Raw genomic sequence first — 21,030 nt, 5'->3', positions numbered from 1 at the left:
TTATGTTGCAGGCAAAATATTTTTCTGCTAATGTTGTGATAATGCTACTACATTATAAAGTGAGTCGATGATTTATGGTTTGAACTTGAACTGCTTCACTTTGAATAACATTGAAAGAATGAGTTCTAAAAGTTATAAGTCTATATCGATACACAGTTTATGATATTTATGTAAGATTGTTATTGCCAAAGTCATTAATAGTCTTCTGTTCTCTATAATCTGTAATCTACTTCTCCCATCATCAGCACAAAATAATGTATAACATCAAACATTTTAAGATCAAATTTAAATTCTTGTTAAATCTTTTCACATTATCGACCAGTTATTACATCTTGGTTTTTACTACATTTTTTTTTATTATTACATTTCAGGCTCAGTACTTTTGTTACGTTATCGATCAGTTGGTACATTTTGGATTTTATTACATTATATTTTATAACAGTTCAGGTTGTTCTGTACGGGGCTCTAACGCCTGTCTCACGACGGTTTAAACCAAGCTCACGTTCCCCATTAGTGGGTGAACAATCCAACGCTTAGTCAATTCTGCTTCACAATGATCGGAAGAGCCGACGTCAAAGGGTCAAACAGCAAAGTCTCTATGAACACTTGGTAACTCATGCCAGTTTGCCCTGTGGGAACCTTTCTGACCCCTCCTGTTTCAAACCTACAGTTTCACGTATTCATTCAAAAGGTAATGTGGGAAATCAGGGCACTGGCTCCTGCTCCATGATGGCCAAGTTGCTTGGTTTTGTCGACCTTCATACAGAGTTTATTTGGAATCGGACCAACACTCACTCTCTAAAGAATATTAGTCGACCTGTTTGCTCCAGCCGAGCGGCACAGTTCATACCTCAACAACTGAACTACACTGAGAGATCTCAGAGTTTCTTTAAATCCAATCTGCCTTGAACACAGGCCTGAGAGTTTAGCCTCAGGAGCACATATTTAAGTTGTTTTTGTTGCCTGGTGTGGAGTTGAAAGGAGGATAGCATCAGAGACAGCAAAAAAAAAAAATAGACATACATACAAAATAAGAAAAAGAGAGCAGGCAGAGTTCTCTCTCGACAAGAACTTGCAAACAGAAGCCCTGCAAACGGGTCTCTGTCCAACACTTGGACCTAAACAAGCCAACGGAACAGCTTGGTGGTGACTTACAGCTGATAAATATTTACTGAAGAATGCAAGATGTGCCAGTGTGTCTGGTGCACGAGTTGACTGGAGGGTCTCAGCGGACGTACACAAGGGGGAAGGTTTCAAAGTGTGACTTTGACTGGCCTGCATTTGGTTTTGACGTGGCTGGACAGCTGTGTTTGAGCATGTGCACGTGTTGGAGCGCTCTCCATGGGCAAGTAAAGTAGGATTTAATCAAGTGCATTGGGGAGTTGGGAAAAGGATAACAGGTGGGCTGATTTATGCATATTAGACGTCTGGATATGACAACGCTCTTCCTCCGTGTCGGTCCGATTCAGCGGATGGACATTTCTCACTTCGACCTCGACCTCATCGACGGAGGACATCGGGACCTTCGGGGAAAGCAGCTGCTCGGCTTCACGCTAACATAACCCTGCTGCTGGAGGTAAAAGCACTTCATGACTAATGGTGGGAAACTTGAGGCTCGATCAATCTAGTACCAGTGTTAATTAATCCACTGACGAGATAACAGGTAATTAATAGCATTGTGCTGCAGGATGTAATCACTTACAGTCTGACTCGCCTGCAAACCAACAGACTGAAACTCATTAATGCGTTGACAAGTTTGATTGTGTGATGAAGGTTGGGAGATGACTCATCTTGGAAGAGGTGCAAAGGGGCCGTTGCTTCTTATGATTCCAACGACAGAGTTTGATTTAAAACGTGTTTACTGGGAAACCATTTGGATGATTGATACCCTGAAGGACAAAATAGTTTGTGTGCACTTGTTTCAAAGACTTGAACTGATGACTTGAGGAAGAAAACTGTCTCCAGAAGATAAAGACTGACTGTGAGAGATGACAGTGTCCCGGCAGGCCAATCAGGTCTCTCTGCTTTGAAATGAAGTTTTGCTTTGATTTTGAGGTCAATACCCTCACAGCTCTAACTTCATAGGGAATTAAAAACAGATCAATTGATAAATGCTATAAAAAATACTCTTAATCAGCTGTTTATTCATGAATATTTATGGTATTTAAGGCTGCATCGATCAACATTTTCTGATAGTTATTGATCACTTCTTAATGGAACATTTTACTGGATGAATGTGTCCATGGTGGCAGACAGATACAGGTATCCATAAAAATACCCCAAAATGAGCAAAAATAATTCCTAAGAACTGGTTGAATGATAAAGTTTAAAAAAATATATAAATAATAAAACCAACTAACTGAATTTGACTGAAAAACTGAATTTTAAATATTTTAGAATTAGAAATATATAATGTATCAATATAAATTTGACAACTTAAAGTTGCAATATATTGTAATATGTGAAAATATATAATAATGTAATAACATAAAGTTGTAATTCCAGTAATATTTAATACATGTCAATCAATATAATTACCTTTTTTAATGAACAGAATCTGAACTATTACTATATAATTATAACTATAAAGTATTAATGATTCAATTATGTGAGGTAGTAGTATTATGTAATATATGATTTTTAATGAACAATATATTGAATATCAATTATTTTATGTACATTTCTTACAAATGCATATTTTTTCACAGAATTTTGTAGCTTTTATGGATCAATGAAAGAATGTTGTATTATTATTATTATTATTATTATTATTATTATTATTATTATTATTATCATTAGTAGTAGTAGTAGTAGTAGTAGTAGTAGTAGTAGTAGTAGTAGTAGTAGTATCTATAGTACATATTCGCAAACTTAGTTGAGTTGTATCAGTGTAAGCTGTGGACTGGATTCTATTTTTGAGTTTAATTTAAATTCTTCTCTCTCTTACTTCATCGTTGCTGTTAGCCGATTCATCAGTATTTCAGTTGCGTGTCAGACTGTGTGTTCTCACCAGTTGCTGATCCTGAGGCCCCCAGCCTGCGTACTGCAGCTGAGCATTTCGCACCTCCGGAGGGTTCAGGTTCCACGTCTCCCTGGAGCATGCAGACAGACGGAAAAACACCATCAGATTGGAGCAAAGTCACATAAACACAAACACAGTGAGTGTCAGCTTCCCGGCCCGCAGCGGAGGAACAAGTGTCGAACATCACAACACAAAGGCTTAAGTGCATCCATAAATACTGGCACTCTATAACAGTGTCACCTTCCCTTATTGGGGAAAGTGCTGCGTGGTGCAGGCTGCAGAATTAGAGATGCCACTGCCTCTACGTCTTTGTCTGAAGGGAGGATGAATGAGGTCATCGGCTGAGGGGCTTTTGGCTCGTCACCACTGGGTGGCAGCACGGAAATAGATTTGAGCAGGAGAGCTGCTGACAGTGTGTGGAAGTTATTCCAAGCGGTGTTATGCAGCAATGGCAAACAATTTTACTAAAAAGAAAATTATAAATACACCATCTGATTGATTCATGCCGTGGAATTTGACAACAAATGTTTAGTCGGTTGCTGTTATTATATAGGAAATAAAGAATAGATAAAGCAGATTAAATAACAGCAAAAAGCAACACTTTCAAAAATTCTTCATAATTTCTGTGGACATATAAACAACTTGAAAGTTACAAGGGTTACAAAAGGTAGATTGGCTATAAAATGCAATAATATAAGTAGATAATAATCAGTATTGTTTAACCTAATAATAAAAAAAAAAAATGCATTCGATTACAGTAGTGGTAAGGTAAGGTAGTGGAGTAACTTGACTAGTAAAGAAAATAAAGAAGATTATCTCAGGTATCACATTTATCTCATTTCTCAATCCTATCATTATGCATATATCTGCATTTTTATGGTCAATAATCTGTGTGTTAGCTGAAATTACATCAGATAGAGGGAAGAACATGCTCTAAAATCTGGATGTTAATCAAAGTAACATTATATAGTGGAGGAAGATGCTCTATAATCTGGATCAGTTAGTGAGAGGAAGAAGCATCTGCAGATGTTATACACAGCCATAAAAAAAGTAATTGTAAATGTACTACTAGATACTATCAATATGTTACTTAAAATGTTGTGTTACTTCAGAACTTTTTAACATTGATAATACTGGAGCATCATTTCAGAGACCGGCCTCTTGAATCTCCTTTATGGTAGTTTAGCATCTCGTATTAAAAAAACTACTAATCCTGAGAGAAAGTGTGTGCTTTTCTTTTCTTTTCTTTTCCTTTCCAAAGATAACTCAGACTGAGGTGAACAAGGACAACATTTGCATATGTAGCAGCAACTCTGGCACCGATTTGAGGCCACAGATTAGCAGAAACCATTTTAACTCCACAGAGGGCAGAGAAGTGGAAGTAAACAAGCAAACAGCACCGGGGGTGTCAGCAGTGCTTTGTGGGAGGCGGCCGCAGGAACAGGTGCACATACATTTGGTGGAGATTCACGGGAGGCGAGGTCAGGTGAAATATTACGGGGAAATATAACGTAGCACAATAGAAAATAGGAAAAACGCGGCTGCGACGCCTACTTACGGAGTTTCCAGACTGCAGATGATGTAGAAGGCCGTGTAGGAGTGCTGGTACACCTGAAAGGAAAGGCCAGAGGAGACTAACGTCAGCTCACCTTGACATTTTAGTTTCTATCAGTTTTAATTTTAATGTCAAGCAGAGTCAATTCATATATCAAAAGGTAGAGAGATGTAACTAAATGCAAGTGTGTTCTTTGGAAAGAATGGCAAGAAATGATGTGTTATAACCCACAGTGCTTATTCCCTCAAACTTTAAAAGAATAAAACGACATGATTTTGCTTCAAAATGGCTTGATCAGTCCAGTCAAACACATCTGTCCTTTCCTTATGAAAAGAATAAGTGACAGAGGACCAAGTTGGATTGTTATTCCGGATGACTCAACTATAAAACTACCAAGTCCCAGGAGAACATGGACCGGGAGTCATGACACGCTTGAAGCAGCCATTGTTTGTTATTGTCCACCAATTCGCACACGAGCACCGTTGTGTAAACTGACCCCAAAAATGCAGTGAAGAGCAACTGTGGAAGTTGGATGAACAATGTGAACATTTTATCATCAAAGTAGATGAGTTTAAAGTAAAAAAAAAGGCTGGGCATAAAAGTTTGAGCTAGTGAGACAACGATCAGATTGTGACGGGTTAGATCGTCTCCAAAAGTCTTCAGTGGTCAGTGTCGATCAAAAGTGGAGCAACAGAAGAAAAGCAGTGAACCAGTGAGAAGGTCAGGGGCTGCTGAGGATCACTGCAGGCTGGTGTGTATGGTCCGACCCAACAGACGAATTCCTGGAGCTCAATATCGTGTAGAGAACAATGTAGGTTAAATTAGTGACGTGCCAGAGTTCAAAGTGCATTGCAACATGTTGCAAGAGGACAGCCCAGCACATCACCGTGCCTGGTTATAATGATATGGCTGATTGGTGTGTACACATTTGCTGTTAAACTGAATGGAGAAAAAAAAGAGAATTGGTAACCAAAGCTAAGTTGGTGAATCAGTCCAAAAAGGACGAGTTTAATTGTTATATAATTGCTAAAGGAAATCAAAGTGAAGACATGTCTTCATACGCTCCATTGTTTTGGTCTCGTCTCCTGGCAGAACTCGTTTCCCAGCAATTGTTGAGCAAATATGTCAGATCCAATTATCCAGATGGTCACAGAACCGTGGTAATGCAAGCAAAAGTAGTACTGTTTGATGAGTAAGTAATGTGATTAAATTCCAAGCGATATGAATTGAAATGATTACATTACAGTCAATGTTTGCAATAAATCCAATTATATATATATATATATATATATATATATATATATATATATACAGCCAAGTTAGCTACCTATGTATATCATGTTGGTATTTTTGTCTTTGCTTTTCCCTGTTAGGTTTCGCATCACCTCATGTTTCCAAATGTCTTGTATTTCAAGACTTTGGATTTTGTTTCATCCTCATGAATTGCAGATTTGTCCTCCGTCCTGATTCATACAGTTTTTAATAATAGTAGGGCAAATCCACAAACCAGGAATCAAAAACCAAAAAATCCAAACTGATTGAGAATCGTGGGGACAAAAGAGGCGAGGAGAGAAATGAGGGAGTCAGATGAACAGGAACAAACAAACACATAAATGAGGCACAGCTGGCATCAATCTGGGGGTAATCAGAGGATTAGAGGAGGACACAGGGCTAAAAGACACTGAGGCCATGTTTACAAGTACCTGGGTTTTTACAAAAACTGACATTTCCCCCTCTACCTTGTAAAAAAACCAGCATTTACACGGACCCGCATATATACCTGGTTCAGAGCTGCTATGAGCATGCCAAACCTGTAGGGGGCAGCGTAGCGAGAAGCATGAAGCCATGATAGCCAATCCGAATCCTGGAAAAAAAACACCACGTCGCGAATTGTGACGTAGATATCCGCCTAGCCCACTTTACCCCCTCCACTGTGGCCGGAGTTTTCAGGAATCATCATTTGTGGTGAGTCGTAGCAGCATTTATAGTGTAAATGTGCAGCATCAACACTGGCAAATATCACTTTTTTAAATACCTGGGTACGTGTAAACGTGGTCTCAGGTCACATTTAGACGACAACATTTCAAGTGAAAAAATAAACCGTTCATTGCTCTGAGTTTCTCCTTTTGCAGTGTTTCTGCCACCTCCGTGGAAATGGATTACACGAAATGGAGTTTTCAATACGTTGCAGTGTAAACAGAAACTTCTCCGAAACGAAAGTGCAAAAACGATGTGTTGTCACTTGTAATATTGTTGTGTAAATGGGGCCTTAAAGGGAATGAACTGAACACAGTGAAATGAAGGTGAAACCAGGTACTGAAAATCAAAAGAACTGAAACCAGAACAACCTGAAATACAAGGAAATCAGGACGCACGAGGAGAAAAGTACTGTCTTTTCCAGGCTACAAGTTGCTGCTAAATGTGTCAAGAGGACAGAAAAAAATAAAATAAAAAATCACACTTGCATATAAGCAAGCCACATTATTTTCCATGCTGCAATGTTATGTGAATTTGTTCCTCAGCTCAAGTCGCTGTGCCTTTAGCCCTCGATTTACTTTCTTTTTCTTCACCATGGTAACATTTTCTTTGAATTGAATTGGTCATTTTCTCCACTCTTCTCCAGTCCTTCACAACTTTCTCACACACTCTAAACTCTGCTGCTCTTTTTCTGTTTTCTGATACATATTTTCTCATTTTTACTTAAACTCCGCTGTGTAGATTTTTGTTTTTATGCATCAAATACAGCAGTAATGGAGATTTGTTTCCCGGTGGTACGGCAGCATTCTGTTGTTATACAGTGACCTCTAGGGGTCACAGATGTGCGTACTGGTATGTTTTGATGTAGAAGTCACATGACCATGCAGACGACAGAAATAAAATTACATAGTCTGGAAATTATGGTAATATTCTGGTGAAAGAGAAAAGCACAACATATCCATCCATCCATCCATCCATCCATCCATCCATCCATCCGATTACAATCACTCATACAGTACTGTGTACACACGATAAAGGAGATTTCCATGCAGTAATATATATAATAAATATATCTTTATGTGTTAAAAATGCAAATATTACATTAATGCACAACGCTGTGACGTTGAACGAGGAATTTGTTTGTTCAAAACGTCAAACTTCCAACCACAGAGAAGTTTCATATTGATTTCAGGCTCCAAGTAAACACGTTAAAGCCTTTTTCTATTTAACCAGACGCTGCAGTATATTTCTCAGAGTGCTGATGGCTTACGCCCAATCGCCAGCTAAATTCCGAGTTTAGTTGCTCTAATTTACATATTTTCTTTCCTGTTTGCCGTGAAAACAGTACAAATGTCATATTTGATCGCAGATCATAAATATGTTGACCAGCAGTCATTTCCAAGCTGCCGAGCTACAGATACAGACAAAATGAGCCAAGATGTAATCTACGGGAGGCTGTCATATGAGATCAACTATAGGGGGATTTGAAATAAGCGAGCAACTTGAGAGCAAATGCATATTTTTTTGTTTGTTTGCAGTTGGCAAAACGCTTCACCTATGATATATTTCCAAGTGGTACATACATTAAAAACAAGCCTGAAACTCAGATGAAGTTTGGTTAAATCCAAATTTACTTGCAAAAAAAAAAACCCCAAGCTGGAATCATCCCCAGCATTCACCAAGTATCTCTGACATCTTAACTATTTATGAGTGACAATACTCCTGCATGAATTTGGGCTCATTTGCTGCTCAAACATTCGGGGAAGAGCAGGCTCGGGGTGAGCCGCTGCCCCACAAGAGAGCCATTTACATTCAGAGGAGGAGCATTTGTACACGTGTTAGTATGCAAACACGTCGCTTAATGCAAAACTCTTCAGCACGTTTATAGAGATGGAGTGCGAGCGAATGTGCCTCGGCGAGTGTGCGACTGCACGCCGCAACACAGTGCGTATAGGTGCAATGACTGTCATATATCAACGCGACGGCGGTTTGGATGGATAATGAATGCAAACACATGCAAGTGCGAGACACTTCACAGTGTGTCTGAGCGTTTCCAATTCATCTCCGGTAATGGCACAAAGCTGTGCATCTGCCAGCATCCTTCCACGCGCTAACAATGGGATGTGAATCCTCTGTACAGTAAAAGTAAACACGCAGACACACGCTGGCCAATTGGTTCAATATATCTGATCTGCCTATATTAGGAGCTGGAAGCGCGTCGCAGTGCTGGCAGAGCCGAGGCAGTCGTGGGGCACTTTATTTTCAGAATTGCACACAAATGATAAATTCCCAGCCAGCACTTCCTGTTCTGTTGCTGCTGTCGATCTCATCTCGCCCGTGTGGCGCCGAGGGGTTTGTTTGTGTTCCTGCCTCCCCTCGCTACAGTTCCGCTCGGCTGTGCTAGCCCCCGCCCGCCGCCGCTGACAGGCAGCGGTGTGCGACAGGCCTTCACACCCCGCCATGATTACTTTCTCCTCCTTCTCTCCCTCCTTTCCTTCTCTTCATCTCGCCTCTGCTAATGCCACACACACACACACACACACACACACACACACACACACACACACACACACACACACACACACACACACGCACACACGCACACACACACACACACACCCTCCCCTCCCCTCCCCTCCCCTCCCCTCCCCTCCCCTGAAAAGCCGAGGCAGCTGACATATTCGGCTGTCAGTTTGCTAATTCAAAAAACAAGCAAACAAATAAGAAGCTCACCGGTGCGACGTTGTAGGCCAGCAGCACATGTTTCATGTCGGGAGACACCTCATACTTGCTGGCTTTGTACATTTCCTGGGAATGGAGAGAAAGACGTGAGAAGAAATGCCGGAAGAGGGACGAGACCTCTGACCATGCGTGTTATTTTTTCATTAAACCAGTCCTTAAGTGGCTGCGTTTGACGGATTGCTGGGCTCCCGAAGAACACTGGAGCTGCATTCATCTTTGCGCTCGGTGGACATTATGTTGATGCTACGTCTCTATCGTGACATCGCTCCACACAGCCAAGCCCCAAGTGTTAGATATGCATTTCACATTTCACTGTAATAATGGATCATTTGATTAAGCTCTGTAATAAAAAAGAGCTTTTGGGTGCTTTGATATGCTGACACCAGAAGAAAAGTTTTAATTTAATTCGTGGGCAGCCGTGGCCAGTCCCCTCGGTCCTGTGATTGTAACGCCGTGGACAGAAAACAGATGCGGAGATGACAAAGGACTTACGAATTTCTTGTTGTGCACCAAGACGGTTTGCTCACTGGTGTCAACGTTGAACCTGATGACATCGCCATCGCGGTTTCGGTACAAAAGCTCGTTACCTGAAGGCAGAAACAAGCAGGAAGACAGAAAAGTTACTGATGAATCCATACAGAGGGTGTTTAGCTCAGGTTCTATTGGTTAATAGCAAGAAGGTTGGGCTTGGGTGTCCTTCTGTTGTGGTGTTGTCCATGTTTCTTCTGTGTTTTCTCTGCGTAATACTGTTTTTTTTTTTTTACAATTTGAGGTAGTGATGTGTGATATTACTAACCTTTCCGATACGATACAAAGCAAAACCACAGCTAGCTAGCATTGCTAATACCAATACGTTGCATGAAAGGCTAATGGTTTTCTTTGAAATAGAATAACACAATGTATTGACCCAACGACCCAGATCAAGTATTCGTATTTGCTTGGATGAAAAACACATTTTACTGTATTTTCTTGACTAGAAGTCAAACAAATGCATCATCAAAAGGGGAAAAAAACAAACAAACATGTTTTGCTGATGTATAAAACATTTGTTTTCCATGATGGCACTGCCCCATTGATAGTCCTGATCCATTGGCTGCTGTTTCAGAACCTTGTGTGAATTTCTTCCTCAGCTTTGGCCATTGCGCTTTAAATTCATCATCAGCCTTTTTTGTTGTCTTCATGACGTTACCAGTTTATGTACTTTTCTCCAGTCCCTCGCAAAACTCTGAACCCTGCTGCTGCTCTCTTTATGTTTTCTATTTTTACTTTAAATTCTGCTGTCTAGTTTTTTTGTTTTTTGGGAGACATTGTGCGTTGCTGTCTTTCAGTAACTGAGGTCCCACCTACTGGTCCCAGATGGTAAGTACATGTATTGTAGCGTCCAGCAGGAAGTTGGGAATATCAACCAGCTAAACAAATAAAGTGTCAATTATTGCTTGCGAAATACAATATTTCAGAAAAATATAGTAAAGACAAGGTAAATAATGTTCTTTTAAGATGAGAACTTATTTTAAATTGAGGCACATGTGGTATCAGAATCATCAATACTTTGGTATTTGCCCGTGTGGATGGATGAATGGACATGTAACTTATTGGCAACTCCATAGTTGCTGAAGTCGCTAAATGACATCCTCACCCAATTTGTCCATTTGCATGTTAGGGCTAAAGTAAAAGTAAAAAGTAGAAACTTTCCCCAAATCTGCTGAGTACTTCAGCACATGGTGGTTTGGAACATGCATGATTCATTTGGACTGGATGTGAAGTGGTGAACATGTTCTGGTCTGACTGCAGTTTGGGAGGACTGGGGGTAAACCTGAGTGCTTTGAGATGAAGGTGAGGTCCCACAGCAGTAACCACTGCTTGCTGTGAGGAGTAAACTCAATAAGAACAGTTTTCAAAAACACCAGAGAACGTCACACGTCTTTCTGTGAAGGCAACCAGGTCGGTCCAGTTAGCGGGTCTTTGCACTGGCTTTGATTCAGACCTCTCAGGTCGTCTGGATCAACCCTGCTTTGTGTTTCCAGACTCAGAACCAAACGTACAGAAGCTGCTTTTAGTTATTTGGTTTTAACAAATATTTGGACCAAACTCTGTATCTTTAACTCTTTTACTTTTCAGCTCCTATTTTTCCCCCCAATTGCTTTAATGTCTTTATCTTTCCTTGGTGTTCTGTTTTTCATTTAGCTTTAATGCTTTTTTATCTTTCACTGTTTTTACTCCTATTTCTCATTGCTTTGACTCTTGCCAGCTGTACATGTTTGCTAAAACAAAACACTTTGAATTGCCTGCTTGCTGAATTGTGATAAAAAAGTTGCCTTGTTTTGTCACTTAAAAAAAAAGATGACTGTTTCATACCGACGTTCATTGCTCACTCTGTTGCTGCCAATCTTTTGTCTTTGGTCTACAAAAGCATCCTGTTCTGTGCTGTTCTCCCTGTTTCTAAACATGATCTCCATCACCAACAAACTCATGACAGTCACACACATTTCTTCCAAAATAACAGAAAACTGTCAAGACTTTAGGCCCCGTTTACACGACAACGAATTTGAGTGTATCCGCAAAACGTTCTTCACTTTCTGGGGGTCCGTTTACACGACACCGGTGGTCGGATCCACTGGATCCGTGGCTTTTTTATACCGGCTCCCAAGGTGGACATTTTCTTTCAAGGGCGCGATTCCGTCCTGCAGAGACTGCCGGATGCCATGAAGCGCACCTCTCATGCTGATTCCGCATGTCTAGGTTCCGCACGTCACGCCCGTGCGTCCAGCATAAAACAGCCTTTAGTATGGCACTGTCATCGAGCTGAAGTTGTATATAAATGCACTGTGTAAACGACATTAATATTTGCTAAATTCAACATCGAGTTCACGAAGAAACAACCCTTGAAAATGCTCCATAGCAGATGCTATGTACAAATAAACATAAATATGAAGTAATTTCCCGCAATGTCAACTAATGGACTAGTTGAATTTCATGAAATTCTGCTTCATTTTTATAATGACTTTATTGACCCCAAAAATATTTATTTTGCTTAAAAGTGTAATTAGTCGAAATGACATTAACAGGTCACTTAAGAGTAAACAGGTCGTATAATTTGTGTGTTTTTCATTGTTGGTCACATATTTATTTTGCTTGCAACATTCAGGCCATGTTTTATTTTTAATTTAATTTAATTTTCTCTGATATGTAAAATCAAGCACTTTACATTTTTAGCAGCCTAAGAATGGCTGATGATTAATTTGAGCCATTGAAATGCAATTTAACCACTTAAAATGTTTGTGCTGCGGACAAGAAGTGGTCATTAGCTAATGATTATCATTTAAACCAACGCACTATTTGGCAAACAATTTGGTGGGTGTTTATTGATTTTAATTTAAAGAGGATATTTTTACGCCAGATGCAAAGCAGTGTCACATGCAGTGTGATTGTCTTTGCTTAGAAATACATGACAACTTAATTAGTCAATAAATCGTTCATCATTAGTTACTGGCCTGACCCACCTTGTGCCAAAACCTCGGCCAATATCCCATATGCCATGAATACCCTACTCTAATACCGACATAGTCATAAAATAAGGCATGTATACCAAACCTACCCCTTCAAAATTGAACTTAATACTGAAAGGGAATTGGAAATTGCACATATTTTGAAATTGATTTATTTGACATTATACCCACAATACATTGAACCATTTCAGACCCTGTGACCCAACCGCACGATGCGCAAGTCTTTGGCAGCTTGTTTAGCTTATGTGGAAGGTGTTATCAGTGACGTGAGCGCCGGATTGTTTACTTTCACCATTAGAACAAGGTCGTAAGAGTCAACCTCTCAGAAGTTGAGCTAATCAGCTTCGTCTCAACCATGAAGATTCATCACACTTGATTAATAAAAAACTTAATCCCTGCAGCAAACTTTGATCACCGCTCCACTCTAATTGGCGTTTGTCCTAAATGATGCACGCTCACTCTTCACCTGTGAAGTGCTTAGATGTGAAATAACTATATGCGCTAACTAGCAGTAAATTGTGTGATCCCACTGGGGGGGACAAATCTCTCAAAGTAAAAACACATTGAAAGTGCCTTTGAAAGAGGCAGAGATGATACTGAAAGTAAAATTTAGAGGACTTCAAAAGAGAAAAGCAATAGTGACAACAATCAAAAGGACTCTTACCAAGGTCACAAGATTTAATATTACCTCATGAATGCACCTCAGAATAATAATTACATAATGCATTTGTATCCTACTTCTTTTATATTTTAATTTTATCTGAGACTTTCAAGGTTTTCAAGTGAAAACTGAAAACTTTCGTTGTGTTTTGGGTGTCTGTTTACACGACAACGGTACCCGGAGGCAATAAAAACGCAACTTTTTGAAAATTTTCTGACTCTGTCTCCATGGAAACGGGGAAAATACAACTCTTCTGAAACGCTACAGATGCGTAGTAAGTAGTTCTTCCGCACGTGCTCAGTAGATGGACAATAACAATGTTTGCCTCCAGAGTGTCATGACTCCCCGTCCACATCCTCCCGAGACCTGGGAGTTTTATAATGAGAGTCACCGGAATAGCAATGCAAATTGGTCATACGTCCATACGAACAACCGCGTACTCAGCATTGTTAAATATTATAACGTGTTGTTCTCTGGGTGCATACGTGTGTGGTTTTATTACAAAAACAGCCATGGCCAAACAACTCATGGCCTCATAGCCACATGAAGTACGTCACCTAATTTCTCAGTGTTTTTTCAGCATTTATCCGATATCACTCTGCCATTTATAGTCTCCAGCGTCAACATTTTTCTTTGTTTTCCCCTCATTTTCCTGAGGTTACCGTAATTCTTGAGTCATAAAAAGAGCATTCAGTAAAAACATGCTTTGATTTTTGTTTTAAATGAGGAAGTTTGGAGTCAAGTAGAATTGCAAAAGCTTAAACTGAGTAGTTTTGTAACACACTGTAACTGAATTAAATACTACCTAACCTTATTTTAAGAGATTGAAATGTCATTGGCTTGTTTAATATATATTAAAACAACAAAGAAATGAGGGACATTTGTACCTCATTGGCAACATTTAATCCAAAAAGTGTAAAAACAATTCGAAATCCTGGGAAGCACAGTGTAGCAGCATCTTATCAAAAACTTAAGAAAATCGAACCCTGCGCCAAAATAAAACTATACAAAAATGAAAACGCAGAATTTTTGCGTTTTCGTTTCAGAAAACTTTTGCATTCAAACAACATAGTTTTGAAAACGTCCCTTTACACGAAAACATCAAAAACGCTGAAAATAATGTACAGCAGTAAGCGTGTAGAGCCACTAGTGGGTGCTGTTTTTATGTAATAAAAACGGTAGACTTGTTACAAGCATGTAGCAGCAATCCCAGATTGCTTCATAAGTGACACAAGAAAGTGACATTTCTGACACTGAAAGCAACATCCTGGAGGCTCAGGATGTTGTAGCACTATTTGCGAAAGTCTGTCGTTACATGATATAAAACCACAACAATAGATTTCCACACGTTCACTCATATTTTGTGTGAAATTGCAGGCAGTGTTCAGTCGACTCAACTCCCAGGATCTAGACGGTAACCGTCTTGACGCCATAGAAAAATGTGAACTTTTTATTATGCTCGGATACCAAGACTTCCAGTGGTCAGTTCAGGCCACAAGAGGAAACACCATGAAAGGGAGCGTTTATTTGACAGATGTATGAAAGTTCACGCAGCTCCTCATCCATCAGGCTTTTATCAGGGAAGGATAAGTTTAATACAGCAACTGCCCCCTTTCACCTTCAATCTATCTGCGCTTCTCTGTCTTATTGCTTTAGTGATCCATAGGCGCTCCAGCAACCGCGCCATTTGCGGGGGTAATTAGAACCCAGAGATTGTTATGCAGAGTGCTCACTATCTGCTAGCATATCTAATTGTCCATTAGAGGTGACAAAATTACCATCACAATGGCTTTAATTCAGAACGTGCTTGGGAGAGCGGTTTCAGACATTTTTAGATTGGCATAGCCAAACGCCCCCTCAACAGCTTTTGTCTCCTTGTTTAAAACCATTGGCATACTAACAAGAGGATAAAATAGACTCCTTCATGGAAATCATGGTGATAAATAAAAGGGCGCCGTTTCTTTTTTCCCCATCACGAGTCATTATTTTAGTTTGACTCCGTTTGGCATCTTGACAAATGGTCTACTTTTATATATGAACTGGTAATTGCAGAAGATTGGGCTGGAATGAGTAAAGAGGCGAAATGGTGATAAATCAGCAGCCGAAGAGACAGACCCAAATTTATATTGCTTTGTGACTTACTTTGTTTTCATAGTCGGGCTTCAGGTTCAAACCCTGAGACCTGCATCTTTTGAAGGAAAACCTTTTCATCTTTATTTCTCAGTGATTTACTGATGCTTTAACCAGACGCCTCAAGACACGACGGATCATCCAACATCTTTCAATTCCTTCTCATCAGTGCCCTTATTTGAGCCCGCCTGCTGAGTTCATCATTTTAGACCTTGTCAAGCCTCCTTTGCCTCTCCAACTCTGTGTTTTCTGCTTTTTTCAAATACAATCAAACACATCTATTCTTTCACAGGACCCAAGGCATCATGTCATCCCTTCTCTCTAGCGCCTTCTAGATTTTTCTCTCTCCCTTCTCCTAACCACTTTCCCTGGTGCATTAGCCCCAGGCGTTGTTTTCCCCTCTGATCTATATGTTTCCACAGCAGTATGTCTTATTAATACAGCCTCCTGCCCTGGGCACAGCCCTAACGCAGCCTCACCCCAGGGAGGCAGAAGCAGTGCCAGGAATGGGAGATGGAGGCAGAGGTACAGGCCGACGCCACTGAGAAAGTCACAGAAGGGTCAAAGTTTCTCATCGAGCTTATATTGTTTGGCCTTGAAGCAGCTGTGGCTCTGGGAAGCTCTCACTTTAAAGGTGACTTGTGTGAACTGTGAATAAAGCTTTAAAGTCCATACTCTAAGTTCCAGATATTTTGTACATATGAAGTCCAACTGAATCAAGATTTCTTAAAATGTGTGTGTCCTTTGCTGCCAGTGACTAACGAATATGCATTGTATTGCGCTTACTCAGCAATGTTTTGAAAACTATGTCCGTTAACATGGAAACCGCAGAAACAATATAGCATGCTGGTACTGTTGGTTTTTCTAATTAAGATCGTTTCGGAAAAGTTACACTGTTGCCATAGAGACGAAGTCAGTGTTTTTGAAAAGTTCCACATTGGGAGCCATTTTCAAAAAGTTGCATTTTCAGTGGCTCTGAGCGCCGTTGTCATGGAAACGGACACCCAAAAAGGAACAGAACCATTAGAATGAAGCCTTGTACATTTCTCATACAAATTGTTCTGACACTTTTGGACAGGTTTGTTTGTATCATGAATTATTTCTCTAAATAATGTAGATTTATCTCAGGAATTCACATATTTATTCCCTAATTCACCTTTCTGATCATTAAATTGTGTTTTTTTTTTTTTAACACTGCCATTACTCAAGAGCACTCATCTTTTGATTTGACGCTCATCAAGACTCAGCATCTTTGAGGAGAATATCCCTGCAAATTTAGTGTTGCAAATCTCCTATTGAAGAATTGGACATATATCGAGAATCCTTGAGATTGCACTCTGACGAAACAAAGCTTTTGTGATTAGCTTCCGTTGCTGAACCCGCTCCCCTTTTTCACCAATCACTGCTGATAACATTTAAGGTACTCACACTCACAAACAAACACAGTCTGGAGAGTATCATAAAGCCACTGCAGAATGACACATTCCCCACTCAACCACCTCTGAGGGTGTTCGGTTCAGTCTACCTACATACAGAACCAACAGGCACAAGGACTGTTTTATTCCAACCCCCATTGATCTGCCCAATAACTGTAAATAGACAGTTTGTGTGTGCATTGCATGGATGACGTCTTTGTTTTATGTATGATTTACTCGCACAAATTGCTCTTGAGGATAACAAAGTTGACCTTGGTAAACCGGTGATTGACAGAATTATTGACCGACTGACAGGTTGATTGCTGAAGTCGTGGCGTTACCACGCGCCTCTGTTCATCTGAGCCAGGCAGCATTAGCATAACAGAGTCGTCACGCTCACGGTAATTAAGTGAATGACACATTAAATATGGAGCAGAGGATTATTTGTGGCATTGCGAGAAAAGACGGTGGGATTTGACATCAGAACGTACCAATATGGTACCTTCACCAAATGTGGAACTGGATCAGACCAAAAAGTTTTAACCCCTGAATATTGATGTGAAGTTGGCACCAGTACTACTGCATTTTGAACTTTTCTGTTGAGTGAATGGTATTCCCACAATCTACTTTTCTACTTAACTACACTTGATAAAATTGTACTAGGTCATTTCTACTGGCATTTTAAAATTTTTTATCTTCGAGGTGGGGTTTTTTTTTTTTTACATCTATGAAATATTAAAATTTTGTTAGAAAAAAGCTGAACAGAGAAGAAAAATTGTTGAGGATTGCGATCAGAAAGCAAATTTGTGAGAAACATCAAACAAATATCTTCAGTGTGATCAGTGAACTCTGTTCTGCCTGATTAAACACTGATGTGATACAAAACTGCTGAAAACACAAGCTGCCCCTGTAGTATCTTATGTATCTTAAGTATCTTACACACATTTTGCTTCATGCTGACATGATCCTACTGCAAATTCAGCTGAAATGAAATAAACCCGCTAAAATCTGGGAAAAGAGCAAAAGAGTTTCTGACTAAGGCACCGTTCACACAATAGTGTTTCAAGTGAAAGCGTGTCGTTTATGTGTTTTCATTTCAGAAAAGTTGCGTTTTTTCTGTTTCCATGGTTTTGCATTTGCCCCCGTTTCCACTTTCTGTGGCTCCGGGCGCCGTTATCACGTAAACAGACCCCCAACATGTAATGAAAGTTGTCAATTTTCACTGTAAAACTGCAGCGTCTGAATTTACCTGCACTGGATCCATGCTATGCAGGCAGTTGTTTGGTGAATTGGGATTAATTGTCTGAATGATGGTATTAAATGTCTTTTTTCACCAGTGTCGCAGTATTTCCAGGTGGTAGCATCCAAGCTGAGAGGTGCAGCATTATTATGACTCACTTGGGTAATGATAAATATACTAAAAACAAGACTCATATTGTACTAAATTAGCCTTTCACCTCATCAGACCTGCTGCGCCGCTATTAAACCCTTCTCACTTGGGAAACAAGCTTGTTTCAGTGATTCTGCTGCAGGAGTCATTAAGCTTCAACCAAGCCCAATGTCTTATGAGCAAAATGACAAGTTCATTAAAATGACTGAATAGTGCAGAAACACTAGTTACATCAACTCCTGTGGTCTCTCTAAGAATAAGTACCTTCGAGTGGATTGATTGTTAAGTGTCAGACATTTTTTTTTTACTTTTTTTTTTTTTATCAGTGTTGCTCATACTTGGGTCTTTGCAGTCCTTTATATCCATTCCCACTTGATCCTTTATTCATTAAGGCATATCTCATTCTCCTCCTCATTCAGAGCTCTCTTGAGTATGTTCCTGGCTAAGAGGGCTGAACTAGTACGAGAGAGTGGAGTTCTTAACAGCAGCCTTTTAAGATGAAAGTCCCCGGAGTTGCATTTGCAGGGTAAAAAGCCTAATCCTGCTAAAATATGAAGGTAGAGTCAAGTAAATGACAGTATAAATGCAGTCATAGAACCGAAGCAGGATTTCACTTGAGGGAATATCCTCAATTTGAGTGTGGTTGGGGCTGTAGTTCGCATGTTCTGTCTGTGTGCGCATAGGTTTTCCTCCTACAATCCACAAAACAAACATGTGCATGACATGAATTGGTGCCTTAACCCAGGGAGAGGTGGGTTAGCCAGTCGATGAAGAAATGGTAGACATGCTGAAAACGATGTAGTTTAATGCTGGGCCACCAGGGTGTTGTTTGTTTTTATAATGAAAACACAGACTTGCGCACAGAGAAGAATACTCTAGAAACATTAAAGGAGTCATATTACCCAGCTTTTCAACACTACCACATGGGTCTTGTTGGTCCAAAGTCTTTGTTTTCAAAGTTTCTAGCTTTTCCTTGATTTTCTGCCATTTGAATATTGGATCTTATGAGCTGCATTCATAATCTGCTGTGTCTGTGTGAGCTGGACTGGCCGTGCCCACACGTGCCCATCTTGGGAAGAGGAGGAAGTACTTCATCTCGTGGTGTAACGCGCCAGAGCAAAGCCTCTGATTGGCTCATCAGCCCTCATGCTGCACAGTAAACATTAACCAGTCAAATCACTGAATGCAGCGAGCTCCTTAGAGTAGGGCAGGTCATGACTTCATCATCCTATGGAGAAAAAAATAATCATTCTGGCTTTGTAGATCCTGCTGAGTGGTGCATCATGGGTGATTGGGAAGTGGACAAGCACTCATCACGCTCAATCATTATTATAATATGTATGCTCGATTATTTTGGAAATTTCCTGTAAAATTCCTCATGAATTTAAAACGAGCATAGTGGCAGATAAATAAGTTTTACATCACACTGGGAATACTGCTTTAATGGCTCCATCGTCCGTATAAAACATCACTATGTGATTATTATGAGCTGTGAGGTGAGCTCGGGTCGCGACGTTAAGTTCTGTATGAAATGGGATTTTTCTTGCCGGTTCCAGGTCATTCGTCCGTGCCCAAGGCTTCAGCTCATGACTGGTTTGATGAAACTGACACCAGAGAGTTACAGTGTCTGTCAGCAGCTAAATAAAACTATAAAAATAGCTAATAATATATAACTAATAAAAATAAGTTTCCAACGCCGTCTTAAATCTCCGAGGCACATCAGCTCGCTGCAAAATATAGGTTCATAAAAAATTCAAATGGTTTTTTTTAATTAAAAAAAATCTCCATCTTTATATTTCTAGCGATTTTGTTTCTTTCATCTGTTGCTCTTCAAAGGGAATTCCCATTAACAGATGTGTGTATTTTTCTTTACTGCTGCAAAGCTGCTCTGGCAGCAGCCGCAGAGCTCCAATTCTATTTCTGACTGACCTAATAAATGAGCACGCAAACAAATAGAGCAAACAAATGAGCAAAAAAAAACCCCCAAACAACAACAACCCTCAAATCTGAACTTCCCGACGAGACCCGAAACCACTCAGGGCCGCGGCCAACCTGCTCTCGGCCGCTTTTTCACTGTGGAAGTCATTTGTGTTTATTAGGAATGCCAATCAGCGCAGCCTGCTGGCTTCATTACTCACCGACGCCTCGGCTTCTCATTTCACCATCAGGGTTGAAAGAAAACTTTGACACTTTTTCCTGCTTCACTCTTCATGCTTTTCATATATTTTTTGTTTTTTTTTCTGCCTCTCATTACAGGACTCACTTGGACTCTGCGTACCTCAAAGAACTTGGTGCTGGAGTTAAATTCTAACTTTAAAAGAGAAAACTATTCTGGGTGAGAGCGTGGATTTTAATGAACTCTATTTCAGTGTATATTTGACGTTGAGCCCTGCTGAGAGGTGGAATCTTTGAAATATTTGCAGATGAAACTGAAACGGGACAGCGTAATTCAACATGAAGAGAGTAAAGGAAGAAAAAAATACAATTTCTTGGTCAACTTCTCCATCTACAGCAGAGGGTCATAACCGGCCCAGGAAACGACCAAACAAAATGTGAACCTTGCAATGAAACCGTCGAGGTTTTAATACAGTTTCTTTGAGAGCAGCCGACACAACATTGAGACGAGCAGCTA

At 40.1% G+C, this 21,030-nt stretch overlaps 1 protein-coding gene across 1 annotated transcript in view; it reads right to left on the bottom strand.

Moving 5' to 3' along the window:
• The window catches only part of LOC308125778 (A-type potassium channel modulatory protein DPP6-like), a gene marked incomplete at both ends in the record, with an annotated part of 217,073 nt that overhangs the window by 33,553 nt on the left and 162,490 nt on the right, over nt 1–21,030 (bottom strand). The window contains 4 exons of the mRNA XM_080489766.1: nt 3,011–3,092; nt 4,581–4,633; nt 9,288–9,362; nt 9,789–9,883. Coding sequence (XP_080345892.1) covers nt 3,011–3,092; nt 4,581–4,633; nt 9,288–9,362; nt 9,789–9,883 — 305 coding nt within the window. The remainder of the gene's footprint in view (nt 1–3,010; nt 3,093–4,580; nt 4,634–9,287; nt 9,363–9,788; nt 9,884–21,030) is intronic.

Source organism: Lipophrys pholis (assembly GCF_963383615.2).
Source record: "Lipophrys pholis genome assembly, chromosome: 20".
NCBI classification, from domain to species: domain Eukaryota; kingdom Metazoa; phylum Chordata; class Actinopteri; order Blenniiformes; family Blenniidae; genus Lipophrys; species Lipophrys pholis.
The sequence above is the reverse complement of the archived record's forward strand: the minus strand, read 5'-3'. Positions and strand labels throughout refer to the sequence as shown.